General features: G+C 44.2%; 1 protein-coding gene across 2 annotated transcripts in view; it reads right to left on the bottom strand.

The window, feature by feature from the left end:
- LOC135391492 (NAD-dependent protein deacetylase sirtuin-7-like) overlaps positions 1-24710 on the bottom strand; it is a 121607-nt gene that overhangs the window by 51583 nt on the left and 45314 nt on the right. For both annotated transcript variants that reach the window (XM_064621757.1, XM_064621756.1), the window contains exon 6: positions 17866-17986. In XM_064621757.1, the coding sequence (XP_064477827.1) occupies positions 17866-17986 (121 nt within the window). The remainder of the gene's footprint in view (positions 1-17865; positions 17987-24710) is intronic.

The following is a 24710-nucleotide window of genomic DNA, read 5'->3' as shown; positions in this document are numbered from 1 at the left end:
TGTCGATCTTCTCTTTTTTTTTTCTGGTCCTGTTCCGAAGTTCACCGAAGTTCATCATGAGCTGCTGTGGGGCGTTTCCCATTTCACCGACAACTGCAGTCGACTTAGTTCAAAGCACAATCCTCCTCCATGTTTCCAACTCCTGATGCTCCAAAGCGCACCCTCCACACGGAATGCTGGTATCAAAACCGTAAACTGCGCAGAACACATGGTGCCCTTCCTGGACGTGATCACGCACCCCAATTCATCTGTGTATTTCTTCAGAAACACGTGTAGCGAAACACTTGTTTCGCTTACACTGAGCCGTGATGTGCAATATGCAAGGCAGAAATAGTGCAAAGGCATCTTTGTCGCCCGAAATCACAGAGTGGCATCCAATGTATTGCTTTGTAGACGAAAGCATGCTGGGCGAACACAATGCTTCCTGGACATGTCCTGCTCACACGTCACAGCAAACGTCAAGGCACACATGACCTTAAAGATGGCGGCGCCCGTGATCGGCGGCGAAACCGTTTGTAAACAATGCGGTGGTTGTTTCTGCGCGATGTTTTGGATGTCTTTCAATCACGGTAATTATTTTTAGCCGATAACCTCGCAGTAGCACATAGAGTTTTGCGCATAAGGCCTAGTACTGTTGACGACTTCCAAAGATGTGATTACAACTGCACGTTAAAACTCACTGAGCCGATGCGATATACTTAAACTAAGGAGAAATGGGCTACCATATTGCATCTCTTAGCACTATGATGATGCAAATATGTAAGTAAGCGGCAAAACAACATGTAAACAAAGTCACATGACGTCAAAATGACGTTTTCTATGATGTGCGACCAGGACGAGATGGCAATTTTGCCAAAAGCACCCGCTTAAGGGTAGTTACAACAATGGTGGGTTTGTGTCACCCCTGTTTTCAAAAACATGGAGGAAAGACCCGGAAACTAGAAGTGCTAGAACTAGAACCATGACCAGAACCCGTGAACTCCATAACATAGAGGCTCCGGAAAGCAGCAGCGATGCCGATGGCAATCAGGCTGGTATTGGATTGACGTTTTCATCCAGTGGGCAGACAAAAAGCAGGCGTTTGAAATATAGAGGGAGAAACTGCATTTTCCAGCAGATTTGCCTCTCGGTCGGACAATCGTGCAAACTGGCCCTAATCCGGGAGCCTCCCGGATGAATCGGGAGAGTTAGCAGGTACTGTATAAGTAGTAATTTTCACGAGGACCTATTTTTCGCGAAGTTAACATTCCGCGAAATATTCGAACCAATGACAGAAAAATACGAGAACGAAATATGTAAGAAATTTTACCCAGGACACTGATGCAACGTTATGTACACGGGGTTTCATACGCTATTCGACTGCATTGCCTCGCAAAGTGTTTAGCTCCGCGCTGCAACTGGAGACAGTAGACCAGCCTCCAGCCCACGAATCCCTCACGGATGTAGGCGACCCGTGATTCCAGTTCCTTGTAAGTCTGGATCATCCAGCAAGCGTGTATGCACTCTGCGACGCGGATCAGCCTTTGTAAAAGTTGCCGCATCACTATCGAGTGCCAATCGCACCTGCTCGATGCGATGACAAGAATGACGGGAGACAGGGCAATTCGGCAATGACACAGATACAAGTTGAGTAGGGCGCCCCTAATCGCAGCCCTTTCATTCTGAAGTGCTCAAAAGGAAGACAAATTAAACGAGCTACCCAGTTGTGAAACCTTTTATTAGCTTCTTTCAGGAAGTTCAAGGTGGAGGGCCCCAAAGATGCAAAAATATTCCAGAAGCCAGGAGAAGTCATGATAGAAAACAACGAAATTACACACCAGCTTGACGCAACAAATAACAATTTTAATGCAGACGTTTCGTCTCCCATGCGGGGGACATCATCAGTGAAGGCAAAATGAGAGGCGACCGCAACCAGCGGATTACTTAACCAGGTCGGCGAACACTTCGGAGAGGGGGCCGCGATTGGTATTACACACTGAAGGTTCTCCTCGCAGGTGCCATGACTCAAGCAGTTTCCTGGGGCCCCACCTTTGTTCCCTGGCTAAGGTCACAGCATTCGCGTAGTCAAAAGAGTGATCTGTGTTCCAACAATGCTCGGTGAGCTCTGTCTTAGATCGCGTTGCGTTTGTTGAGTTGCGGACATCTCGTTCGTGCTCTTTTAGTCTTGTACTGCGCTTGCGGCCCGACTCTCCAATGTAGGACACCTCGCAACCGAGACACTGTACTTTTGCCTTCACTGATGATGTCCCCCGCATGGGAGACGAAACGTCTGCATTAAAATTGTTATTTGTTGCGTCAAGCTGGTGTGTAATTTCGTTGTTTTCTATCATGGCCCCAAAGGTGCAGGGTCGAAGCACCGCGGTACCGTGAATTTAAGGTTCCGTGAATAATTGCCTGATCGTGGCCTCTCACAAATTCGCGAATTATTGAGCCCGCGAATTTAACCATTTATACAGTATGTAAATGATACGGTAAAGGTTTTGAATAATTTGGGTTTTCCAGTATCCAATTATTCTGCTGCTCTTGGGCACCATAAAAATACCAATAAATAAATAAAAAGGTTACCGTCAATTATTTTCGTTTTCACTTCTGTTTTAGGTATTCTGAGGGTGTATCCGTATATAGCTACCCCGAGCTTTCCGCAAGCCCGTGAAATTTCACAGAATTGGCTATGTCTCGTGGAAACATGCTGTTTTTTATTTATTTAGAAAACTTCTGGCATAGAAAATGCAGCAGAAGGAGGGGCGATAATGTGATATTCAAAGTTTTCCAATATTCGATTTTTTTAATATCATAACAGCTCATTACAAAGCCATTGTAGGCTGCGCACTGGAATTTGTATGTTGCTGTAACAGCGACGAACAAGAAAAGGACAGCTGCAAAGCGACGCGCATAGCTTCTGAAGTACACTCATATGCGAATGCGCCACTACACGGTTGGTAACCGAAACAAAAACTAGTGCACAGTTGCAGCCACCATTTTAAAGTCCGCCCCAGCTAAATGCGAAACCGTGGTACGCTTCATGCATCATCAGCATAGTCATGGCTTTAGTGGATTTCCAACGAACTCTGTTCAATGAAATGAGACCTACAGTTCAGTGAAATTCCGGTTGAATATTGAAATTTTGTTGGTGTTGAGCTGAACACCACAATTCATCGTGCCATTGCATGCACAACCAAACCCGCATCTTGAACACGTTTTTTCTGTCTCGATTTGCGGTTGTCAGCGGCATATAATATAACTAGGGTTGAGTGTGATGACGGCAATAATCGAGGAGTGGGACATGACGATATTTTGGCATAGTTTCTCCAACCCCGGCGCTGTGCGATTGCATATGTTAAAAAAATGCCAACTAGGACGACATTAACACTGCAAAGACATTTGAAACTGCACTAACTGTTGTTACAGATGATAGCAAAACTTAAGCCCGACCTGCATGGAGTCATTTTGCCATTTTGCCGTGAAATGAAAAACGCCAAACACGAACATCGTGGAAACAATGACACGTGATCAGCACAGTCACACAACATCATCGAGGATCGCGGTTTTATTGCGCTAATGATGAAGCTGTTCCAAGCTATGCATTACCGTCCGTCAGGAACGATGGTCTCATGCGTGAGCGCAAAGTGAAACCATGCCAGCTTCTTGCCTACATGACAAATGCGGAAGGCATTGTCAGTGCAAGAAGAGAGCACTTGCCATCTTCATTTTCCGTCTGAGATATGCTCATCACTGCACATCCTGCATTCGGAACATGTCATTGCCCTTTACTTCCATTCTGCCTGTCTCACTAGCACTTACAATGCCAACACTGTTCACAAAAGATTTTTGAAGTTATTTCTTACAGTTTTCAGCTTGCCTCATGACAACATTACATTGTCTCATTGTAAAAATAATTTTGTTGTACATGTGCTTATAAGCATCTATGTCCTACGCTAAGCAAATACATTAATACAGACTCTGTATTAGCACTTGGGACATTTTTCTAAGGATCAGCAGGACACAAGTATGACATTGCTTGTTTTGGGGCTTCATTAACTTAATTAACCCTTAACTTAATTAACTCTTAGAAGCCTTTATCCTATGACGTGATATTCGATTTGATATTGGAAGGACAATTTTGCAGATATTCGTATTCCATTCGTATTTGAAAATTTCAATATCGCACACCTCTACAAACAACAAAAACAAACAAATAAAAAAAGAGGGGAAAAACTTCACTTATGAGACCGTACAAATCAAGCAACTCATATGAAACACTCAACGCACCCTTCAATAAAAGCGATGAAAGAGGACATATGATTCATATTCAACAGCTTCTTGTGGTAACAAATTCCGATCAGTAATTGAAGTTGGAAAAACTGAATTTTTTAAACAGTTAGATCAAAAGCGGTACTGTTCAATATGTTTAGTGCTTCCTCTAAGCGCCATGTTGATATACAACGTCGGATTTATGCATGTTTGAAGATTCAAAATTGACCATAGTGTTCTTAAATGTTGAACCCTTACACCATGAGATAATGTGGGAACGTCAACCTCCAATAGTTGTGACAGTGAGTCATATCGGGATCCTTTATTAAAAACAAAAAGAATTGTTTTTCTTCGTATCCTCTCCAAGTCATTCATATCTGTATGGTCTGCTGGATACCGTATCGCGGAACCATATCTAATATGGAACAAACCAAAGAGTTATATACGACTAGCTTCGTATCATTGTTAGCATCTTTCAGCATTCTTCTTTAGTACAGCCTGGTGTTTGCTTTTGCTAGCATGTTCTTAATTTGATGGTTCCACCTAAGATCTTCACTAAATGACTATCCTTGACCAAGAGCGAGAGAGGCTCCGCCTCCAAATGGCGCGCCAATAGGAGGACTCGGGAGGCGGAGCGATGCGGCCTCTGCTCTTGCCTAATAGATGGCGCATCGGTAGCGCTCGGCTCGAGATATATGAGCCGCTGTCGTCTGCTTCTTCCGGTAGAGCTACGACCTTGAAGCCTCTGCTCTCGCGTAAGAGATGGCGCCACTTTGGCGCTCGGGCTCGGTAAGGGCACGTGTTGTCGCCATAACTTTGAGCCTCGACCTTGAGACTGGCCGGTAACCTAAATTTCGATGATGCGGCGATAGCAAACCATAGTGTGTAGTTTTGACGATTATGCTTCATGGATGTGTCATTACATTACCAAATTTGTGGCCAGTTCGACACTTTGCTCCGCTCTTATGCGTGAACATTGCCTCAGCTCATGAAAAAGGAAATAAATGTTGCTGCTTTTGTTCTACTCCTCGCACTGAAATAAATCATTTAAAAAATTGTACTGTGTGTTTCTTTTTTTTTCTTTTTGTAAGTAGTTATGCAAGTATGTAAAAGGAAAGAAATGTTGCTGCTTGTTCTACTCCTCACACTGAACTAAATCCTTTGAAATAATTATACTCTGTTTCTTTTTTTCCCTTTTTGTAAGTAGTTACGGAAGAAAATAATTGTACTGTGTGTGTGTGTGTTTCGTTTTTGTAAGTACAGAAGTACGTAAAAAGAAAAGAAATGTTGCTGAGTGTTCTACTTTTTCCACTGAAATAAATCATTTGAAATAATTGTACTCTGTTTCTTTTTTCCCCTTTTTGTAAGTAGTTACGGAAGAAAATAATTGTACTGTGTGTGTGTGTGTGTTTCGTTTTTGTAAGTACGGAAGTACAGAAGTATGTAAAAAGGAAAGAAATGTTGCTGATTGTTCTACTTTTTGCACTGAAATAAATCATTTGAAATAATTGTACTGTGTGTGTCTTTTTCGTTTTGTAAGTCGTTAGGCAAGAAACTGTTTCGTTTTTGTAAGGGATTCCGGGACATTTGATCGAACGTCGTTTGGTCGAAAGCTGTTTGATCGAACACGGGACATTTGGACGAAAGCCATTTGATCGAACACCGTTTGATCGAAACGGCAGCAGTCATGAAACAGAACACACAGACAACGTGACAAGACTAAGAAGCAATTCCCCAAGGCCCTGATACCTTCTGCATATTTCCGGCAGATATGTTGGAAAAACGCAGCGAACCACATGTCTCACGTTAGCATGGGCGTAGGAAAAAATTGTCCCAGTTTGTGGAGCATTTTACCAAATGAAATGTTTGCGCATACTTTTAGCAATACGCTGCGGCAGTATCAGCCACGAGGACATGAGAGTGGAGCTGAACGTCTAATTTTACTTTCAAAGCCCCTGCAAACCAGGGTGTCGAACCGCAAAAAATACGGGTTCGGTTCGGGTTCGGGTTCGGGTTCGCGTTGTTTTGATTTTGTTCCGGTTCAGTTCCGGTTCGGCCACGCCAAAAACCGAACCGGTTCGCAAACCGGTTCGCAGCCCCGAACCGGTTCGCGAACCGGTTCAACGCTTCCGTTTTATATGTTCCATAAAACTGCTTTTATCAGGAAATGCGTGACTAATAGCTTACTGCTGTTGTCTGCATTGACGTCTTTAGCGGTGAGGTAGCTCTTTAGCGAGAGAAATAAGAAATGGATGTACACTTATTGCAAATAGAGTCCACGCTGATGAAGTGGTGTTGTCCCGTTACTTTCTGCTCCCAAAATCTCTTTTTCACACGCACAGTGCCAGCAAGATAAACTTAAAGGAAGGCTAATAAGATGGACAGCGTAAGATAGACGACAGTACTTGCCGGCACACTGCCTTCGTAGCGTGAATCGATCTGAAACTGTACTGAAGCATGTCGCAAATAAGCCTGCCAGCCTTACTCTGTCCGAGCTCACAGCAGTGTACTAGTTAATCCACCTCACCAAGGCAATGTATCACGACACAACTGCACTACCAATAAGCAGAACCACATTTACTTTTCAAACCACGACCAATCAAACAGGCACCGTTCTGCGTACGCTCCTTTTCCACTTCTCATGTTTCTGACTTGTTTAATTTTTACTGCTCACGTGTAAAAAGAAATCTTGGGCGCTTATTTGATCACATATTCGTCGTGTAGAGCTACATAACTGGCCTACTCCATTCCTGTTGCATTCGTCCGCGTGGCACCTCGTCTCTGAAGAGTAGACGCCGCATCACCACGTGCGTGGGGCGCCAGCCTGGGCGCTCACAAGGACAACTGGGCTTCAACATGTTAAAAAGATGCTGAAAGTATACTTACCATATGTCGTCGTCTGACTGCTAGGTGAAAATTTCTTAAATTCATGATATAGGCGCGTGACGATGATACCATTGTGTCTTCGTTCGGGGATAGAGAGGAACTCTTGTGCTGACTTCTATGTCCGAACCGTTTTGTTGCGAACCGGTTACCGCTATTATTTTTTATGGTTCTGCTCCGGTTCGGGTTCAGCAGTGTTCCGAAAATTTCGGTTCGGGTTAGGGTTCGGTTCCGGCAAAAATAACGGTTCGGGTACGGTTTTCGGTTCGGGTTCGGGTTCGGTTCGACACCCTGCTGCAAACGCAGTTTCAGCACTTAATGCAAATAAATAGCGAGAAAAAAAAAAAGGCACATCATCGGATCACCTTCTGGATGCCAAAAAGTGGATTAGGATGAGGAATGTGTTTATGGGCGAGCGGATTACACAGAGTGAAATATTCCATGGGATAACAGCATTTAGAACTGGAAGCTTTCTTTTGTTGTTTTCTTCTTTTTTGTTTCATCAACGCTCCAAGCCAACGAATAAAAGAATCGATCAACCGGTGTTTGATCAAATGCCTTTCGACCAAACAACGTTCGATCAAATGTCCCGGAACCCTTACAAAAAGGAAACACACACACAGTACAATTATTTTCTTCCGTAACTACTTACAAAAAGGGGGGAAAAAAGAAACAGAGTATAATTATTTCAAAGGATTTAGTTCGGTGTTTGGAGTAGAACAAGCAGCAACATTTCTTTCCTTTTTACATAGTTCCGTTACTTACAAAAAGAAAGAAAAAGACACACAAACAGTACAATTGCAAATTATTTATTCCAGTGCGAGCAGTAGAACAAGCAGCAACACTTCTTTCCTTTTTACATACTTGCGTAACTACTTACAAAAAGAAAAAAAAAAAAAAACCACACAGTACAATTATTTTAAATGATTTATTTAAGTGCGAGGAGTAGAACAAAAGCAGCAACATTTCTTTCCTTTTTCATGAGCTTAGACAATGTTCACGCATAAGAACAGAGCGAAACGTCGAACTGGCCAAAAATTTGGTAATGTAATGACACATCCATGAAGCATAATCGTCAAAACGTAAGCCTATCAGATGGACGAAAATCATAACGCCGAACTATCATAAGGCCGGAAGCCAAGAGGCCGAAAATCATAACGCCGAACTGTCAGAAGGCCGAAAGTCAAAAGGCCGAAAATCAGAAGGCCGAAAATGGAAAGGCCAAAGACACAGAAGACCCTGAATGGGACTGTTCGTGTCATAAGATTATATAGAAAAGTTTCCTGGCTCTTGTATCAGAAATCGAATAATTGAAGTAGCATTTGGTGCTCAGAAATAGACTGGCTGGAGAAAAAAGAAATCTACAACATGTTTACTACAAAAAAGAAAGTGACTCGTGGGTGAATACCAGTGAATGACTTGTATCACCCACTGAATGGATTGTAGAGGAGATGGTGTTTCTCTACATTTGGTGACCTGAACGTGATCTGAACAAGCAATCGTCTGAATTGTTTGCTACACAGAAATAACTTAAACTCAGTTAATGACCATCATGAATTTACCCCTACATAGGATATCTATGACAAGATCTGTACGATTTTTTTTTTCTTTTTGCTTCGCCTGCAACTTTCTGTACCACTCTATTTCAAGAACTGTATAATGACCACGCTTGTCCCCTGACACAGGAGCACAGTATATGATTTCTTCCAGAATAGTCATCAGTTGTCCCAGGTCATTCACTCGACTACTCACCCTACTTATCGAAAGGCCGAACAATTAGGTGCGGGTTTGAGTCAGAGCTGATGATAGGGAAGTGGTTTTAGGGATGACCGAGGTTGAAGCCGTTGTTGAAAATGGGATGAGAATGGGAAATATCATGGCATAGCTCGTAAGTTTTCATTTTAACTTATTGCCATTGTGTAAAATAAACACATACAATAACACATTGGTTCATATGCCTACTTTTCCTTTTTTTGTTTTCCCCTAAGTGATCGAAAGTATGTTATTAACGCAAAGTTCGGTGAAATAATTTATTCGCAGTATTAATTCACAGCAAGTCTATCCTACTTAATTTGTAGAGCTAATTTTTTATCGCAGTTGGAATAAATGTTTTCGTATCCTGGGTTCCTTACATTTCGGCCTTTCGATAATTCGGTTTTCTGACTTTTTGGCCTTCTGATAGGTCGGTGTTTTGATTTTTCGGCCTTTTGATTTTCGGCCTTCTGATAATTCCGCCTTATGAGTTTCGGCCTTATGATTGCCACCCCGTCAAAACTACGCAGTATACTTGCGTAACTACTTACGAAAAGAAAAAAAAGAAAAAAGAAACACACAGTACAATTATTTTAAATGATTTATTTAAGTGCGAGGAGTAGAACAAAAGCAGCAACATTTCTTTCCTTTTTCATGAGCTGAGACAATGTTCACGCATAAGAGCGGAGCGAAACGTCGAACTGGCCAAAAATTTGGTAATGTAATGACACATCCATGAAGCATAATCGTCAAAACTACGCAGTATACTTGCGTAACTACTTATAAAAAGAAAAGAAAAAAGAAACACCAATGAAATGCACCTGCCAATGAAAACTTAGGACCTTATTGCGATTTGTTGGCCCGCTACAGCATGGTTAAGAACGGGAAATGCATGTGTGTCAATGGGACGGACAATCATATCAGGCCCCTTTTCTCATTTTGGGATTTTTTGACTTATCCCCTTATTGCATACAGAGGTTCAATTATTTTAAATGATTTATTTCAGTGCAAGGAGTAGAACAAAAGCAGCAACATTTATTTCCTTTTTCATGAGCTGAGACAATGTTCGCGCATAAGAGCGGAGCGAAACGTCGAACTGGCCACAAATTTGGTAATGTAATGACACATCCATGAAGCATAATCGTCAAAACAATATGCACTATGCTTTGCTATTGCCGCATCATCGGAATTTAGGTTACCGGCCAGTCTCAAGGTCGAGGCTAAAGGTTATGGCAACCACACGTGCCCCTACCGAGCGCCAATGTTGCGCCATCTCTTACGCGAGAGCAGAGGCTTCAAGGTCGTAGCTCTACCGGAAGAAGCAGACGACGGCGGCTCACATATCCCGAGCCGAGCGCTACCGATGCGCCATCTATTAGGCAAGAGCAGAGGCCGCATCGCTCCACCTTGCGCCGTTTTGAGGCGGAGCCTCCCTTGCTCTTGGTCAGCAAAGTCAAGGATAGTCCACTAAACAACAAACCTAAATACTTAAAGGGGCACTAAAATACAAAAATAACTTGATCTCAATTGAAAGCCTAGGTTTGAACCAGGGATGGGCATAAATACACTTTTTGGGTATTTAAATATAAATACAAAATACTACATGTTTTCATGTATTTAAATACTGCCTATAAATACTTTATGATGAAAGTAATTAAATACAAAATATAAATACATTAAGACAGTATTTAAATACTGTAACTACTTCCGTAAATACTTTGAGGCGTCTAGGCACATTATTCTTTTAAATTAGTGTAACATCTAACCAAGATACCTTTCATTGCTGGAGTCTAACAATGTGGAACTCGAGAGAAGCACACAAATACGGGAGGATGAGATATGTGTATTTAAGTGTATTTTAAATATAAATACGCCTAAAACGGTATTTAAATATAAATATAAGTACATTTTTCTTGCCTATATTTAAATACATATTTTAAATACATGTATTTATATTTTAAATATTATTTTAAATACAATGTATTTAAATACTGCCCATCCCTGGTTTGAACTAGCATACTTGATACAAAATTAGTTCCCAAAATGTTACCGTTTAGAAGAAAAACGCAATGCAAACACAGCCGTGTTTGGCGGCAACGAATGGGATCCCGAGGAGGGAAAGATTGGCGGCATCCAATAAGACAGCAGGAGAAGTGCGCGCGTACCTATTCTGGGTTTGTGGATTTGGAATGGGTCCGATCGTAGTGCTCCGCATATGTGTGGCATGATATGCACTGCTGAATTTTTGAATACCGATTCACTGAGTTGTAGCCCACAACAGTTTTCGCGAATATTCCAATGCCAACATTTATCTTCACGTCCCTCGCACAGCGATGCCAGTTCGCTTTCCAATGTGCACTATGTTTTTCACTGGGACTGCTCCATGGTGTGGCACGCACAGCATGGAAGAAAGACACCAATGCACGAGCTGAAGTGTTGTTCACTGCTTAGCGCCAACACAAGAAAGAGTTCGGTATAGTTTTAGTTGTAGCTTCATAACGGAATCAAATTTTTGAATTATGGTAACAATTACGAAATGAACATAGCATGTAACGTAAGTTGAGGTTAACTTGTTTTTGTATTTTAGTGCCCCTTTAAGCTGATTCACCTGTTAAGACTGGTGTCATTAATTGTGTAGCCGGTTACGAGTACACTTTTCTTTTTTCGAGTGAAGGTCATTTCAACACACTTTTGTTCGTTGACCATCAGCCATTTTTGCACCATTTCATTACCTCATCTAAGGAATTCTGTAAAAAGATTTGATCATCCGGTGGTCTTACCACCTTGTACAGAATATCCTTGTCAGCAAAGGGCCTTATATTAACGTTTATACTATTAACCATATCATTTATATATATTAAAAACAACACAGGCCCTGAAACAGTTTCCTGAGGGACCCCAGAATGAACAGGCAACTGAGTAGATGACGTTTTGTTTAACTCGACAAACTGCAGGCCGCCATTTAGATACGTCGAGCTCGTTTATAACAATATTGATGGGAAAGCGAAATCTGATTGTTACATCGCAGTATCGTAAAAGACGAGCTTTCGAAAAATTGCCGCTCAGGTTTGCGTAAACAAAATAGATCGCCACAAGTAGCACGCCGCTGAACATACGCGTTTGTTGTGAGCGCAGAAGCATTTTATCTAGCTCTAAAATGACGCAGCTGCGTGTCGAAAGCTTTTGATAACTTACCGCCGATATCGCGTGGGGTGCCGCACCTTTTTGAGATCGACGACCTTGTCCATTGCTCGTCATCCAATGCCGTAGTCATCGCAGTTCTCACGATCAGGAGTGCGTGGTCCATCAGAATGCGCCTCCGCCACGGGTAATCTGTCGACGCGTGTTTGGGTGGCGACATGCAACTGTCTGCCAATACACGTTTTCTAAGCCGCTGTACTTCACAACGCGGTTTTGCACCAGTACGAAGCCCGTAGTGCGCATGCAACTTCGGGTCGAGCTACGCGTCTTTCATCGTCAAACAGCAACTCGGAAACGCGGACGCCATCGTAGCAAGCACGCAGCAAAACAAGAAAAAAAGCTTGAAAGCCAGAGAACGATTTGGAGAGAGAACAACGTTCTCTACTTCGCGCGAGCCCCTTCCACCCTTTCGAAGTCGCGTGCCTTGCAACGCACGCATCTAATCCGCGGCAGTCATGCACGGATAAACGCACTGCGTTCTCACTTTGCACATGCGCACGGAGGCAAAGGCTCTTGAAAATGCCAATGTAACTTGTTTTCAGTGAAATGGTGCAATCTTGCTTTCTAATTTTCACACGTTTTAAACGGCAGCCGGAAGAATTACCATCCGAGCAAGAGATTATATCCGAGCAAGCGCTTTTGCGGCGATCGTTATATCGATGTTTTGTTTACATGTAGTTCAATGGGAGAGCTGACGGGAACCAGCAATTCGATCGCAATATCGGAGTTATCGTTCTATCGAAGATCGTAATAAACGGGCTCGACTATATTATGAAAGACAACCTACCATTTTTACATTTTTGAATATACAGTGCAACATATGCAGTAACTTTGCATGAAAGACTTCCAAGTCCAGAGAAACAGCACCAACCTGTTGGCTCAAATTAAGGGACATCGATAAATTGTGTGCAAACTCGATCAATTGAAAAATAGTTAAAGGAACTCAGAAAGCCATCTAAAACATTTTCCATTCCGAACACGTTGTGGAAGCAGATAACTTGATGATTAACACAAAAACTTTCTCTGTATGCGATATTTTTCGTAGAAAAAAAAACAAAAACACTTGAACATCTCCGCAGCGACCGCGCTTCTATCTGGGTCAGTGCTGCCTGGTTTTCTTTTCTTTTCTTTCTTTTTTTTCTTCTTTCCCCTGCCTTCTCCCTGTCAAGTGCTGTATAAGGGAGGACCTCGGTCGTGAAACCCCCGTTCTGGAAATTCATGTTCTCGTATTGCCAACTTTAGGGTGGGATGGATTCATGTTCTGGAAACAAGGAAAATCAGGGAAAATGCTGCTTCGAAAGATGACATGCCATGCTTATAACGTACCATCACTATTTAAACACTCAAATTCATGAGTTTTCGATATGTGTCCAAGTCGTGTTAGCGAATGAAAGCCACATTTTAGCAGCCATTTGGCTTAGCAGGGTGGCATGTTGGTTAGTTGGGTGTTTGCAATGTTATGTCTGAGTTAGTCACAGTTCGCCGTTGGCGGTTTCCGCGTGCGACGGTGCAGTTTACAGTCATATAACATATACGCTAGTCACGTGCTGTTCCAGTGCACGTTGATATGTCGGCAGGTGCAAACTTAACTGGCGTTGTCGGTCACTATGTGGCAACAAAACAAAAGGTGACAGGCACGGATGGAATCAAAATTGTGTGTTTGTGTCATCCACGATTGTAGCATGCATCGGTTAATTTTTGTTAAGCTCGATGATTGGTAAGTTGACCATAAATTGTGGTGGTTTTATGACACTACTTGGCAATGGTGGTGTGTAACCACAGCCAATGGATGTTCAGAGGGAAAAGCGAGGTTGAGCGGGGACAGGTTGACCGATTTTTGGTTGACGTTGCTCGTGGAGTTCAATGACGATGGCCTCCATAATCTCACGGTCTAACCTTGAACGGTGTCTGTAGACTAACGTTCGTTTACTGTATCTGATAAAACGAAGAAAAAGCAAAAAGAAACTTCTTCAACCACTGTGGCGGAGTTCCGAGTGAAAAATAGCAGACGACGTTCCTCGACTAACAAGCGGCTCCACTTTCCTGACGTTGAAATGATGCGTGCGACTCGACAGCTCGTTCCGGGTATTGCCACAGTTTCGCACGGTTGCGATTTTCAAAATCGAATCCTGCGATATGTGAGCACTTGTTGATTGAATTACTTTGCATGGTTCATTTTAATAGGCAGGCGAACTGCTTGGTTTAAAAAAATGGTAGTGATTGAGTGCTTTCCGAGCCCTTTTAAATGAGCTTTCCTGCACCGGCATTGACATCCATTGATAATACGGTGCTCTTCCAAAAACACAGACATATGACTACTGAGAACATGTTAAAAAATCTTTGTTACACATTGAAATCAAAGAAATAGGTCAGTGGTTTTCAACCTTAGACTGATCACCCTTTTTAGGTACCGGGACAATCGTTGCTACTTTTCAAGCATCACGAACCTTACCAGTTTCATAAACATTTCTATATACAGTGGAGACCACTAACGTAACCGCTTACAGTGCGGCACCGCTTGTAATGCTGCTTTTCCCGACCCCCAACACAGTAAAATCTCAACTCAAACACCCACCATCCAGACCAGTTAGTTTGACTTAAACAGTATTTTGACTTATCAAACAACTGCCAAATTCTGATAAAAATTGGCCCCTAAACTGTTGCATAGACCACAAATGGATCAATATCACCTTTATTTGTAGTTTGAACTTTTAACTTAACTCACACAATACTCTGCAGATGTACTTCAAGGGTGTACAAACATAGCCACTACTGCTGCAATTGCTATAAACCACTGGTTGCGCTCTAACAGCTCTGGAAATAGTCTGGTATCTTTCCTTGCTTCCTATACATTTTGAGTGTTACAAAGCCCTGAACCCTTGGCGAAAATTTTAAGATTTCCCCACTACTGTGTTCTAACTAGCCTAGCCCGCGCACAGCGTCTCGCGCTAGTTTTGGAATCATGCAAGCTTCGATCCCATCAATTCTCGGTCAGGCGGACTTGGATTGGATTGTGTTGGCTGGCTTGAAGAACTTGGCCAATCATGGCGATCCATAGTCGAGAAAGGTGGTGTTTACCGATCCGAAGTGAAATTCGACTTAAACAGATGAAAAATGTCGCCTAGGAAGAAACATTTGTTCAGCTTAGCCGTGACTTCGACTTAAACAATTTCGACTAAAGCAGGTATTATTTACATTACGGGAATACAGGCCATGCACAGGACATCGTGGGCGGTCGACTGAAGCCTAATTTTGTTCTTAACCGGCATTTGACTTAATGACATTTTACGGTATTCTTCCCATAGAACATAATGAACAGGAATACAGCTTATCATGGGCTATCCCGACGCGGCATACCGGTTATAGTGCATTCACCGAAGGGCAAAGCGCATTTGTCAGCAAATTCCGAAGCATGAACCACCCATCGTGGAGAACGCGTCTGTTATCTCCTCATGACGAGGCGGGCCAGGGTGTCTTGCAAGGAGGTTGGAGATCAACGCGCTAAACTTATGGAACGATCTTGTAGAGAACGACTTTGTTTCTCAAAAAGAGACTCTTTTGACGGACACCGATGTCTGCAACTGCGAGCAAACAGCCACTGCTGAAGCAATAGTGCAAGCCATCCGGGACCGTGAAGCGTGCGTGCTGGAAAACGACTCTGGTGATGATCAGGACTTTGTGGCAGCAGAGATGTCCCGCAAAGATGCGATAGTGTGTGTGCACAAATGAAGGGACTTCTGTACCTATAATGGACTGAGGGGCGAGGCATTCAGTTGCCACACCATTGTTGGAGACACACATGCAAGTCACGGTCAGGAAGCTATGCCAGACGAAAATCACAGCGTTTTTCCAGGCTCCATGAGAACGTTGAATAAATAGACCTCTACCTGTTTGTAAACAAATGACGTCATAATGTTCGACAGCGCCACGAGTTTGGTAGAGTTGAACTACGTTCAAAGCTAGTGGCGAACAAGGTCGCGTCCGAAAGCCACGGTCCTGAGGGGATTACGATGGTCTCTGAAAGAGACGCGACCTTCGGTCCTACTTTTCTTTCAGCGAACAATTGCCCATTCGTGGAACCCAGCTCTCCCCTTCCGATCTGTTTTGGTTTCGGTCTGTCTACCAACGTCATGATGACGTTTCTCAGGTAGAGGTTTATTGTTCTCTCTGCATGGAATCTCTGTGCCGTTCAGTCCGGTTCACAATATGGTATAACAGAAAGGTGGGTGCTCGATCTCGGGCATGTATTGGCCTAAAAATGTGATATTTGGTTATACTGCAGCACTGCTTATAGTGCAGATTTGAGGTGGTCCCGCGACATACGTTATAAGCAGTCTCCACTTAGTGAAACGTAACAGCAACTGCTGCTCGCTTAATGGCACCGTGAGGGAAAATAAAAGTAGCCGTAGGAATTGACGAACATGTGACACTCGTGAGGGAGCTGACTTCCCAGCCAATCATTGTGACTGCTCTGTGCAACAACACGGCAATACAGGCCATTCTACTCTCCTCGGAGAATGAGAAGGTGGGGCAACGGAACTCCTCTCTGCTGCACTCCAGATAGAACGGTAGAAAATAACTTCGGCGAACGCCAGTGCAGGGCTGCCGTGCGATGATTACTCATATTTCAGAAATTTTCACTGATAAGATTTCGAGATATCTGAACTTAATCTTGAAAACCTTTTAAGATAAGTGGTTATAAATGCATGGCAAGTATAGGAGATAATTCTGCAACACAAGAAACCTTCGACTTAACCGATTTTTCGAAATATCGGAGTTTGAGGTAACGAGGTTCTACTGTAATATGTAAGTACAACGATATCCACTCTGCATAACATTTCAGAAAAGTATTCGGCAAGTGATCTGGTCCTTCACTTTTTTTTTTTCACCAAGTTTTAGCAATAACTAAATACCAGGCGACGTAAACTCGATGTCAGGTATAGCTGGTACATCATTATAACTGCTGAAGGAACTGCTCACGCGAGTTTTCGTTGGTTGCTGCAGTTGTCACGTGCTGTAGGCACACCGTAAAAGCAGCGTGTAGACATGTGCGCCACCGCCGGTAATTTTATGGTACGTCGAATCAGTTTCGAAACCAGTGCGAGGGCCTCTTCGCACCTGTTTTCGAACATGAAAACACACATTGCTGTCCTCTCGCCAAGTCCAACGTGCTTTTGCTAATGGGATGATGATGACAGTAGGCTGCGGTTTTGTGCAGTTTCTTATTTGTTTTTGTTCGCGCCGCTGACGCTGACGGTAGTAAACTGAGCATGACATCGTCTCCGGTCAAAGTTCCATCAGCGCAAACGTCTACGTGATATGTACCCATTTCTCGTTCTTTTCGGTATTGAACGGTGGTGTACCCTCGTTCTTTCCGGAATCGTGCGTCATGAGTGCAAGTGAACTAACCAAGAGACCGTCAATACGCGAGCGCGCAGGAGAAAGCAGTAGAGGCCATCCATAGTTACGAAAGTTATGAACGCTCCAAGCAATATTGTGCATAAATTACGTATTACCTAGCGTTATGTGATGAATAAAGCTTGATATTTTGTGCCCTTCATAGCATGATACCTGTTTTATGACAAATGGAGTTTTGCGGCACGCGCAGCGCAGGTAGTGGTGGCAGCGACCACCTTTGTTTCACCTGGTGGGTTCCATTGAACGAATTGCTCTATTTAATGAAACAAAGAGCCAGCATTTGCAAATTCAATATATGGAGGTTCGACTGCATCATTAAAGCATATAACAGCAAAAATCAAGTGTTACTTTAAAGCTAACCATTGATTTTAATTGCAGCTCCATCATCCTTAGGCGTCCATTGCAGGTTGACAATGTACAGCTTTGGCCTATCTTTGGCAGGTTTGTCCATAGCCCACAGACACCGGTAGCGCCTTAGCACCTGCAAATGTAAGATGATGCGTTAGCATATGGGCAGCTAATTACAACACAACTAATGCAGCAAAAAGCAAGAATACGAACTGTGCTTTTTATGTGTCACCATGCAGGTCTATCACCAGCTACAACAGTACTTATTAGCCAAACAAAACACTCTGACATGGTATTCAATACACAACTAAACAGGCTAAAGGAGTTGTTAACCGCAGGTGCAGTACACACTAGTGGCTCTACCAAAATGTGCTTCATTATGTGTACTTGTCTCTATCACAAGCAGATGTCAGAGTAGTGGGAACCATCAGAGACCCTCAACTTGCCACAGAAAAATGCTGGTGTAAAGCAGGTCCTGGGAGTAACACCATAGTTGTATTCAGAGGTTGGCACTTATGACTCCTGCTCGCTCATCTATGGCTCAGGTTCTCACGTACTGACCACCGAGGCATGCCCACCTACTGATCCCAATGTTGTGGGTTCGATCCAGTCAACAACTTGGTGGCAGGATACAAGTTGCTGAGACAGGCCGTCATCCGTGATGGATATTAAAACGGCATGCTGAGCTTTCAGAGGACATTCAAGAACCCTCAGCTGTCCAAAAATAATCCACAGACCAACCACTGTGGCACCGCTCATGATCATAGTTGTCTCACACCGTAAAGCCACCAAATATTATTACCACTAGCCACTCAGCTCTGTCAGGGTGTCTACCAAATTGCAGCCTTCAAATTCCCTGACTCATAAAACAGATCATTTATGAAGTGCATCAGTGAAGGGCTACCCTACTTTTCTGCCTCGGAGCTTGTCGTATTGGCGAACTGCTACTCGCGGCAACACTGCTCAACCACCGGTCAGCACACACGATTCATCACAGCACTTGTCTCTGATTTTCCCTGACTTCAGCTGCTTTTTCGCAAAATTCCCTTACCCTGGCTTTTCCAGTCACATCAAGATTCCCTGACAATTCCCTGTTTTCCAGGTTTTCCAAGTTGGTAGACACCCTGTCTCTATTTGCTCACTGTTTGTAATGCTCTAGATGATAGTGTGTGTATCAGATGTGTACTTGCTGTTGGCAACCTCCGCCACAGGAGCGCCCCATTGTACTATTTAACCAGCCTGCCTGGAATAAGGCCAGTCTTATTCTGGTCATAGGATGTGTTGTGCCATGAACTGATACATGGTGTCAGGAGTGGGATTGGCCTGACCCCGACAACGGTCAAGTGGGACCCTGATGGAAGGCTTAAAGGCACCGGAAACAGTCCAGTTTGTCGGCAATGTTGCTGAAAACTGGAGGCGATTCAAGCAGCGTTTGGAAATTTTTATGACAGCGACTGAGTCCACCCAAAAGATTGCGGTGCTGTTGCACGTGGCAGGGGAGGAAGCTGTCGACGTTTTCAACACCTTTGACCTGAATGGTCAGCACACGCATGCCACAGTTCTTGCAAAGTTTGACGACTACTGCTCACCTAAGAAAAACGAAACCTACGAGAGGTATGTGTTTCGCATGTGTCAGCAAGCCAAAGGACAGCTGTTTGAACAGTTCTACTGGGACTTGCTGTTGAAAGCGCAGTCGTGTGAATTCGGCAATTTAGCTGACTCGATGATTAGAGATCAAGTTGTCTATGGTTGTCTCTGCGCTGGAAGTATTCCAAAAGACTATATGCCAAGTGTTTGAGGGACTCTCTGGCACCAGGATTTACGTGGATGACATGCTTGTGTGGGGAAAGACGAAGAACATGATCCGAGGCTATGAGCGGTGCTTGAGAGAGCGAAACAAGAGGGGCTTACCTTTAACCTAGAGAAGTGCAAATTGGGTTTGAGGCAGATCGAGTTTCTGGGTGACGTGATCAGCAGCAAGGGTATCCACCCAAGTCCCGCATTAGTGCAGAGCATCCACAATTTTCCGCAACCAATAAGCAAGACAGATGTACAGCAAAGATTGGGGTTCATCAACTATTTTGGGAAGTTTTTGCCCAACCTGTCGGCCAGGACAGCTTTGATGCGGGACATTATCAGGGATGATAGAATCTTTGAGTGGACAAGTGCACACGAAGCAGAGTGGGCTCCTATGTGCTCAAGGCCTCTCCTCGCACTGTATGATTAGGGAGTGACTTTCTCGGGTTAAACCCGATTCGACCCGAATGCCATTCCATAGCAATCATCAACTGACCTTTCCAGCGAGGGGTGAAAAGCATCCCCACGTGTTATACCTATACATGTTAAGAATTGAGTCACTGAAGATCCAAACCAACTCGGTGACTTCCCGGAAAGACATTCAGGTCACTGTGTGTCCCATTCTACCACGGATTACCCCAAGTAGGCCGCTCACCGAATGGTAGAGTGACAAAGCAAGTGGTATCCTAGTTCTCCTATATGACGTCAACAACTGTACATTCTGCAGACACTGCGCTGGCAGTTGAGATTTGTCTTTGCTGGCATCTAGTCACTTTCGTAATGGGACGAAAAAGGAAGAGCCCAGAGGACTGGTGCAAGGATCATGAAGACTTGGAAGTCGTCGCTGGGCATGCCAACCACACAAGCCAAGGGGAACATTCGCTGGCGTGCAAGTACTGCAACGTGGTATTACCACGTGATCCTGCACGAAAGCCGTACGACAGGATAAAGGAACATTTGGCGTCGACCCGGCACAAGAGGTTGAAGGCCGGTACACTGGAAGAAATGGCGAGGAATGCGAACCAGCCTACTGTGTTTGACGTGATGTTCAGACAACGGGAGAAGGATCAGCTCGGGAAGAGTGTGGTACACGATTTTGTTCGCGCTCTTGCATACGCTGGGGTAAGCATGGAGCACGCCGACGGTCCATTGGGAGATTTCGTGAAGAAGTACTGCCCCGCAACAAAGACAATGCCGTCATCAAACCAACTACGACGTAAGCACCTTCAAGATGTGTTTGACAAGGACTTTGCGGCGTTACGTGAAGGCATAGGATTGTCGAAAGTAAGTGTGATCGTTGATGAGTCTCCTGACATAACCCGCATTCCAACTGTGAACACCTTGTTATGTTACTATAGCAAAGAGAAGGGGGGCAAGCGCATTGTGCTAATTGATGTTGAACGGGTAAACACTTGCAATAGCGTTACCGTTGGCACTGTTGTTACTAAAGCTCTAAAGAGTGTGGGCAAATCATGGAACGATGTGATTGCTTTGGCATCGGATTCAGCCGAGTACATGAAAAAAAATGGTAAAAGATATCTGCACCGCAGAGGCTACATGTGTTTTGCAAGTTAAAGACATACCTCACCTCATTCATGTCACTGTAGATCGTGCTGTGTCTGCAGACTGTGTAGCAGACGTTAGATCCATCGTAATTAAGTTTGGCGCGCTGTTCAAGCATGCGAATAAGCTCTTGCAGGATTACTACGAGGTTTGCATCGCAAGTGGTACCGAAATAGGCGATATTCGCAAGCCGCCTGCTGTAGTTTCGAGCAGGTGGTCCAGCTTCTACAATTCACTTGAGTGTGTTGTTGAAATGTGGGGAACTGACCTGGTGCAAAATAATACAAGCAACAGCAAAGCGGCAAAAATAAACACTATACTTGCTGTGCAAAGTCAGAAAGTTTTTGCAAAGGCTGTACTTATGCAGGATGCACTTCAACAGTTAATGCAGATTCAAATTGAGCTCGAGAGCGGGAAGATTTTAGTGCCCCATTACGAGCATCTTGTTTGTGTCAAGTTGCCGCAAATAATTTTTGATCTAATAAATCAGAGGAGTGACACAGCAAGCACTGCCTTGGCAATGCTTCCAAGGGCAGACAGGGAAGATGCAAAAGGGTGTCATGAGGAGTTCTGTGGTACACTCTGTGAAAAGTGGCATAGTACTGTTGCACGAAACATAACAGCAGGCTATTGCAACGTCAGATGCATTTCATGTGGTGTGCTTTTTATGTGTCACCATGCAGGTCTATCACCAGCTACAACAGTACTTATTAGCCAAACAAAACACTCTGACATGGTATTCAATACACAACTAAACAGGCTAAAGGAGTTGTTAACTGCAGGTGCAGTACACACTAGTGGCTCTACCAAAATGTGCTTCATCATGTGTACTCGTCTCTATCACAAGCAGATGTCAGAGCAGTGGGAACCATCAGAGACCCTCAATTTGCCACAGAAAAATGCTGGTGTAAAGCAGGTCCTGGGAGTAACACCATAGTTGTATTCAGAGGTTGGCACTTATGACTCTGTGCATCTGTTGCCAAATGCAACACCAGATGCATTTCCTACAACTGGGATCTGTCCTTGATCCGTTCAAGAAATCGCTGGCACCACAGCAGGTAGATTATTATTGTGATCTGTTTGACCTTGTTGTGGACGACCATACTTCTGTTTACGGTGAGCTGAAACAGTATCTTTTGGAGGATGCGCCTCAGAACCACGATCTGTTGCTCACTACCTTTTGGAAAGAGAGAGGCAATGTTACACACACTTGTCAGAGGCTGCCCTTACCATTCCGTGCATACCAAATGGGAGCTGCGACGCTGAATGAGCGTTTTCAAATATGCGATATGTGCAGCGTCCGGAACGCTCTCAAATGTCATCCGAGCTCCTCAAGATGCAAATGATGTTATATGTGAACAAAAATGTTTTGTAGATACCACTCGTGAATGCTGCCACCATTGTTCTGGTTGTAAATGTCGCTGTCGACTTTTGTAAATATTACTATTTTGTATGATTTTTTACTGTCTATAATATTTGCATTTGTGAATGATGGAAATATTCTTATGTGTGCGTTTAATAAATACTAGTGCGAAGCACAGCTCACCCGTGACGTGTGTTGTTGTAGTAAAGGAATGAATGTGGAAGAGATAAGCGAACGAGTCACAGACACCCGATAACACCAGACCGTACCACCGCAGTGGCAATACCACCCGATTTCACCCCCCCAAATCCGGGAAAGGCATTTAACCCAAAAAAGTCACTCCCTATGTATGATCCAGCGAAGCCAGTGAAAGTGTCCTCTGATGCCTCCCAAAACGGATTTGGGGCAGTCCTGCTGCAAAAGCATTCGGAAGGGTGGCGTCCAGTCGCCTATGCTTCAAGAGTTCTGTCCAATGTTGAGACAAGATATTCACAAATCGAGAAAGAGGCTTTGGGGGTGGCATTTGGTCTTGAAAAATTGCACCACTTTGTTTACGGTCGACATGTCGAAGCGGAAACAGACCACAAGCCTCTCATTGTAATTGCCCAAAAGGGCATTAGGGATGCTCCTCCTCGACTGCAACGGTTTTTCATAACGCTAATGAAATATGACTTCCGGTTGCAATATGTTCCGGGGAAGCAGTTGGTGGTGGCGGATGTCCTGTCGAGGTCGCTGCCCAGTCACGAAGTGGATGACACTGAATGGACAGATGTGAAGATGCATGCAGTGGAAATGCAACACAGCCTCATCAGCGATGCAACAAGGGCGCAGCTGGTCTGTGGATCTGCAACGAACCCGGAGCTATGAGAAGTTGTGGACTCTCTCCAGGACAAGTGGACTCTTGTGCAAGGGCCATAAAAACCCTTTTCTGGAGAACTGACGGAGGTGGAATGTGTGCTCTTCAAAGGTACGAAAGTGGTTGTCCCCCGAGCTATGCGTAGGAAGATACTAGAGCGGATCCATGAGGGCCACTTGGGCAAGACAGCTGGTTTTCTGGCCAGGCTTGTCTAACAACATAGCGGCCTTGATTCGGGGTTGTCATATTTGTCAGCATTTCGCCTACCAACAGTCACAGGAGCCATTAATGATGCAGGAGACACCCAGTCTGCCCTGGACGAGGATTGGGGTAGATCTGTTTGAGTATGCTGGCAACTCCTACATCACAGCCTATGATGCGTTCTCAAATTACCCAGAAGTGGAGAGGTTCACGGAAACGACAGCTGAAGCAGTCATCAAAGCATTGTGGTCTATGTTTGCGAGACATGGTATACCTTTAGAACTTTGTAGCGATAACGGACCAGAGTTCACGTCCAAGCAGTTTCAAGCATTCGCTGAAAAATGTGATTTTAAACATATTACATCGAGTCTGCACTTTCCTCGCTCTACTGGCCTTGCAGAAAAGGGAGTACAGGTGGTGAAACGCATCTTTAAAAAGACATCGGAAGCAAACGAGGACTTCTGGCTCGGACTGCTCAGTTACAGATCAGCACCTTTGGCTGATGGTCGCAGCCCTAGCGAGTTGTTAATGAGACGTCGAATTAGGTCCCGGCTTCCGGACTTTTCACCACATATTCCAGTGGCTCCCATGAAGCGTCAACAAGCATGTGATAGAGGAGCACCTTTGAGGCCACTTCAACAAGGGGATCTGGTGTGGATCAGGGAGCACAGTCGCTGGGGTATGCTGGCTCAAGTAAGGCAGATTGTGGCTCCAAGGTCATACCTGGTAGTGGTAGAAGACGGAAGGGAACTCCGGCGAAATAGAACACAACTCCTTCCTGTCAAAGCACAGTTTGTGAGAGGTGCGGATGCTGATGATGATGTGGGGGAGCAAGATGTTCCTGAAGTTGAAAATGTTACAGATACTCATGGTCAGGGTGCAGGTCAGCAACACGCAGTGCAGGATGCCGTGCAACCTGACGTCCCAGCCACAACCTTCGAGGATCTGCCTGCAGTACTGCCCTCGAAATCCCAATCTGACAGGAGCAGTACAACGGGAGGAACTGCCATCATGCGGTCGATAAGAAACGTACGGCCTTGGCAGAGGTTGACTTATGATGAACATTTTCGTCAGTTG

The sequence above is a fragment of the Ornithodoros turicata genome, chromosome 4, assembly GCF_037126465.1.
Source record: "Ornithodoros turicata isolate Travis chromosome 4, ASM3712646v1, whole genome shotgun sequence".
NCBI classification, from domain to species: Eukaryota; Metazoa; Arthropoda; class Arachnida; order Ixodida; family Argasidae; genus Ornithodoros; species Ornithodoros turicata.
Note: the sequence above shows the minus strand (reverse complement) of the source record. Positions and strands in the feature narration are given on the sequence as shown.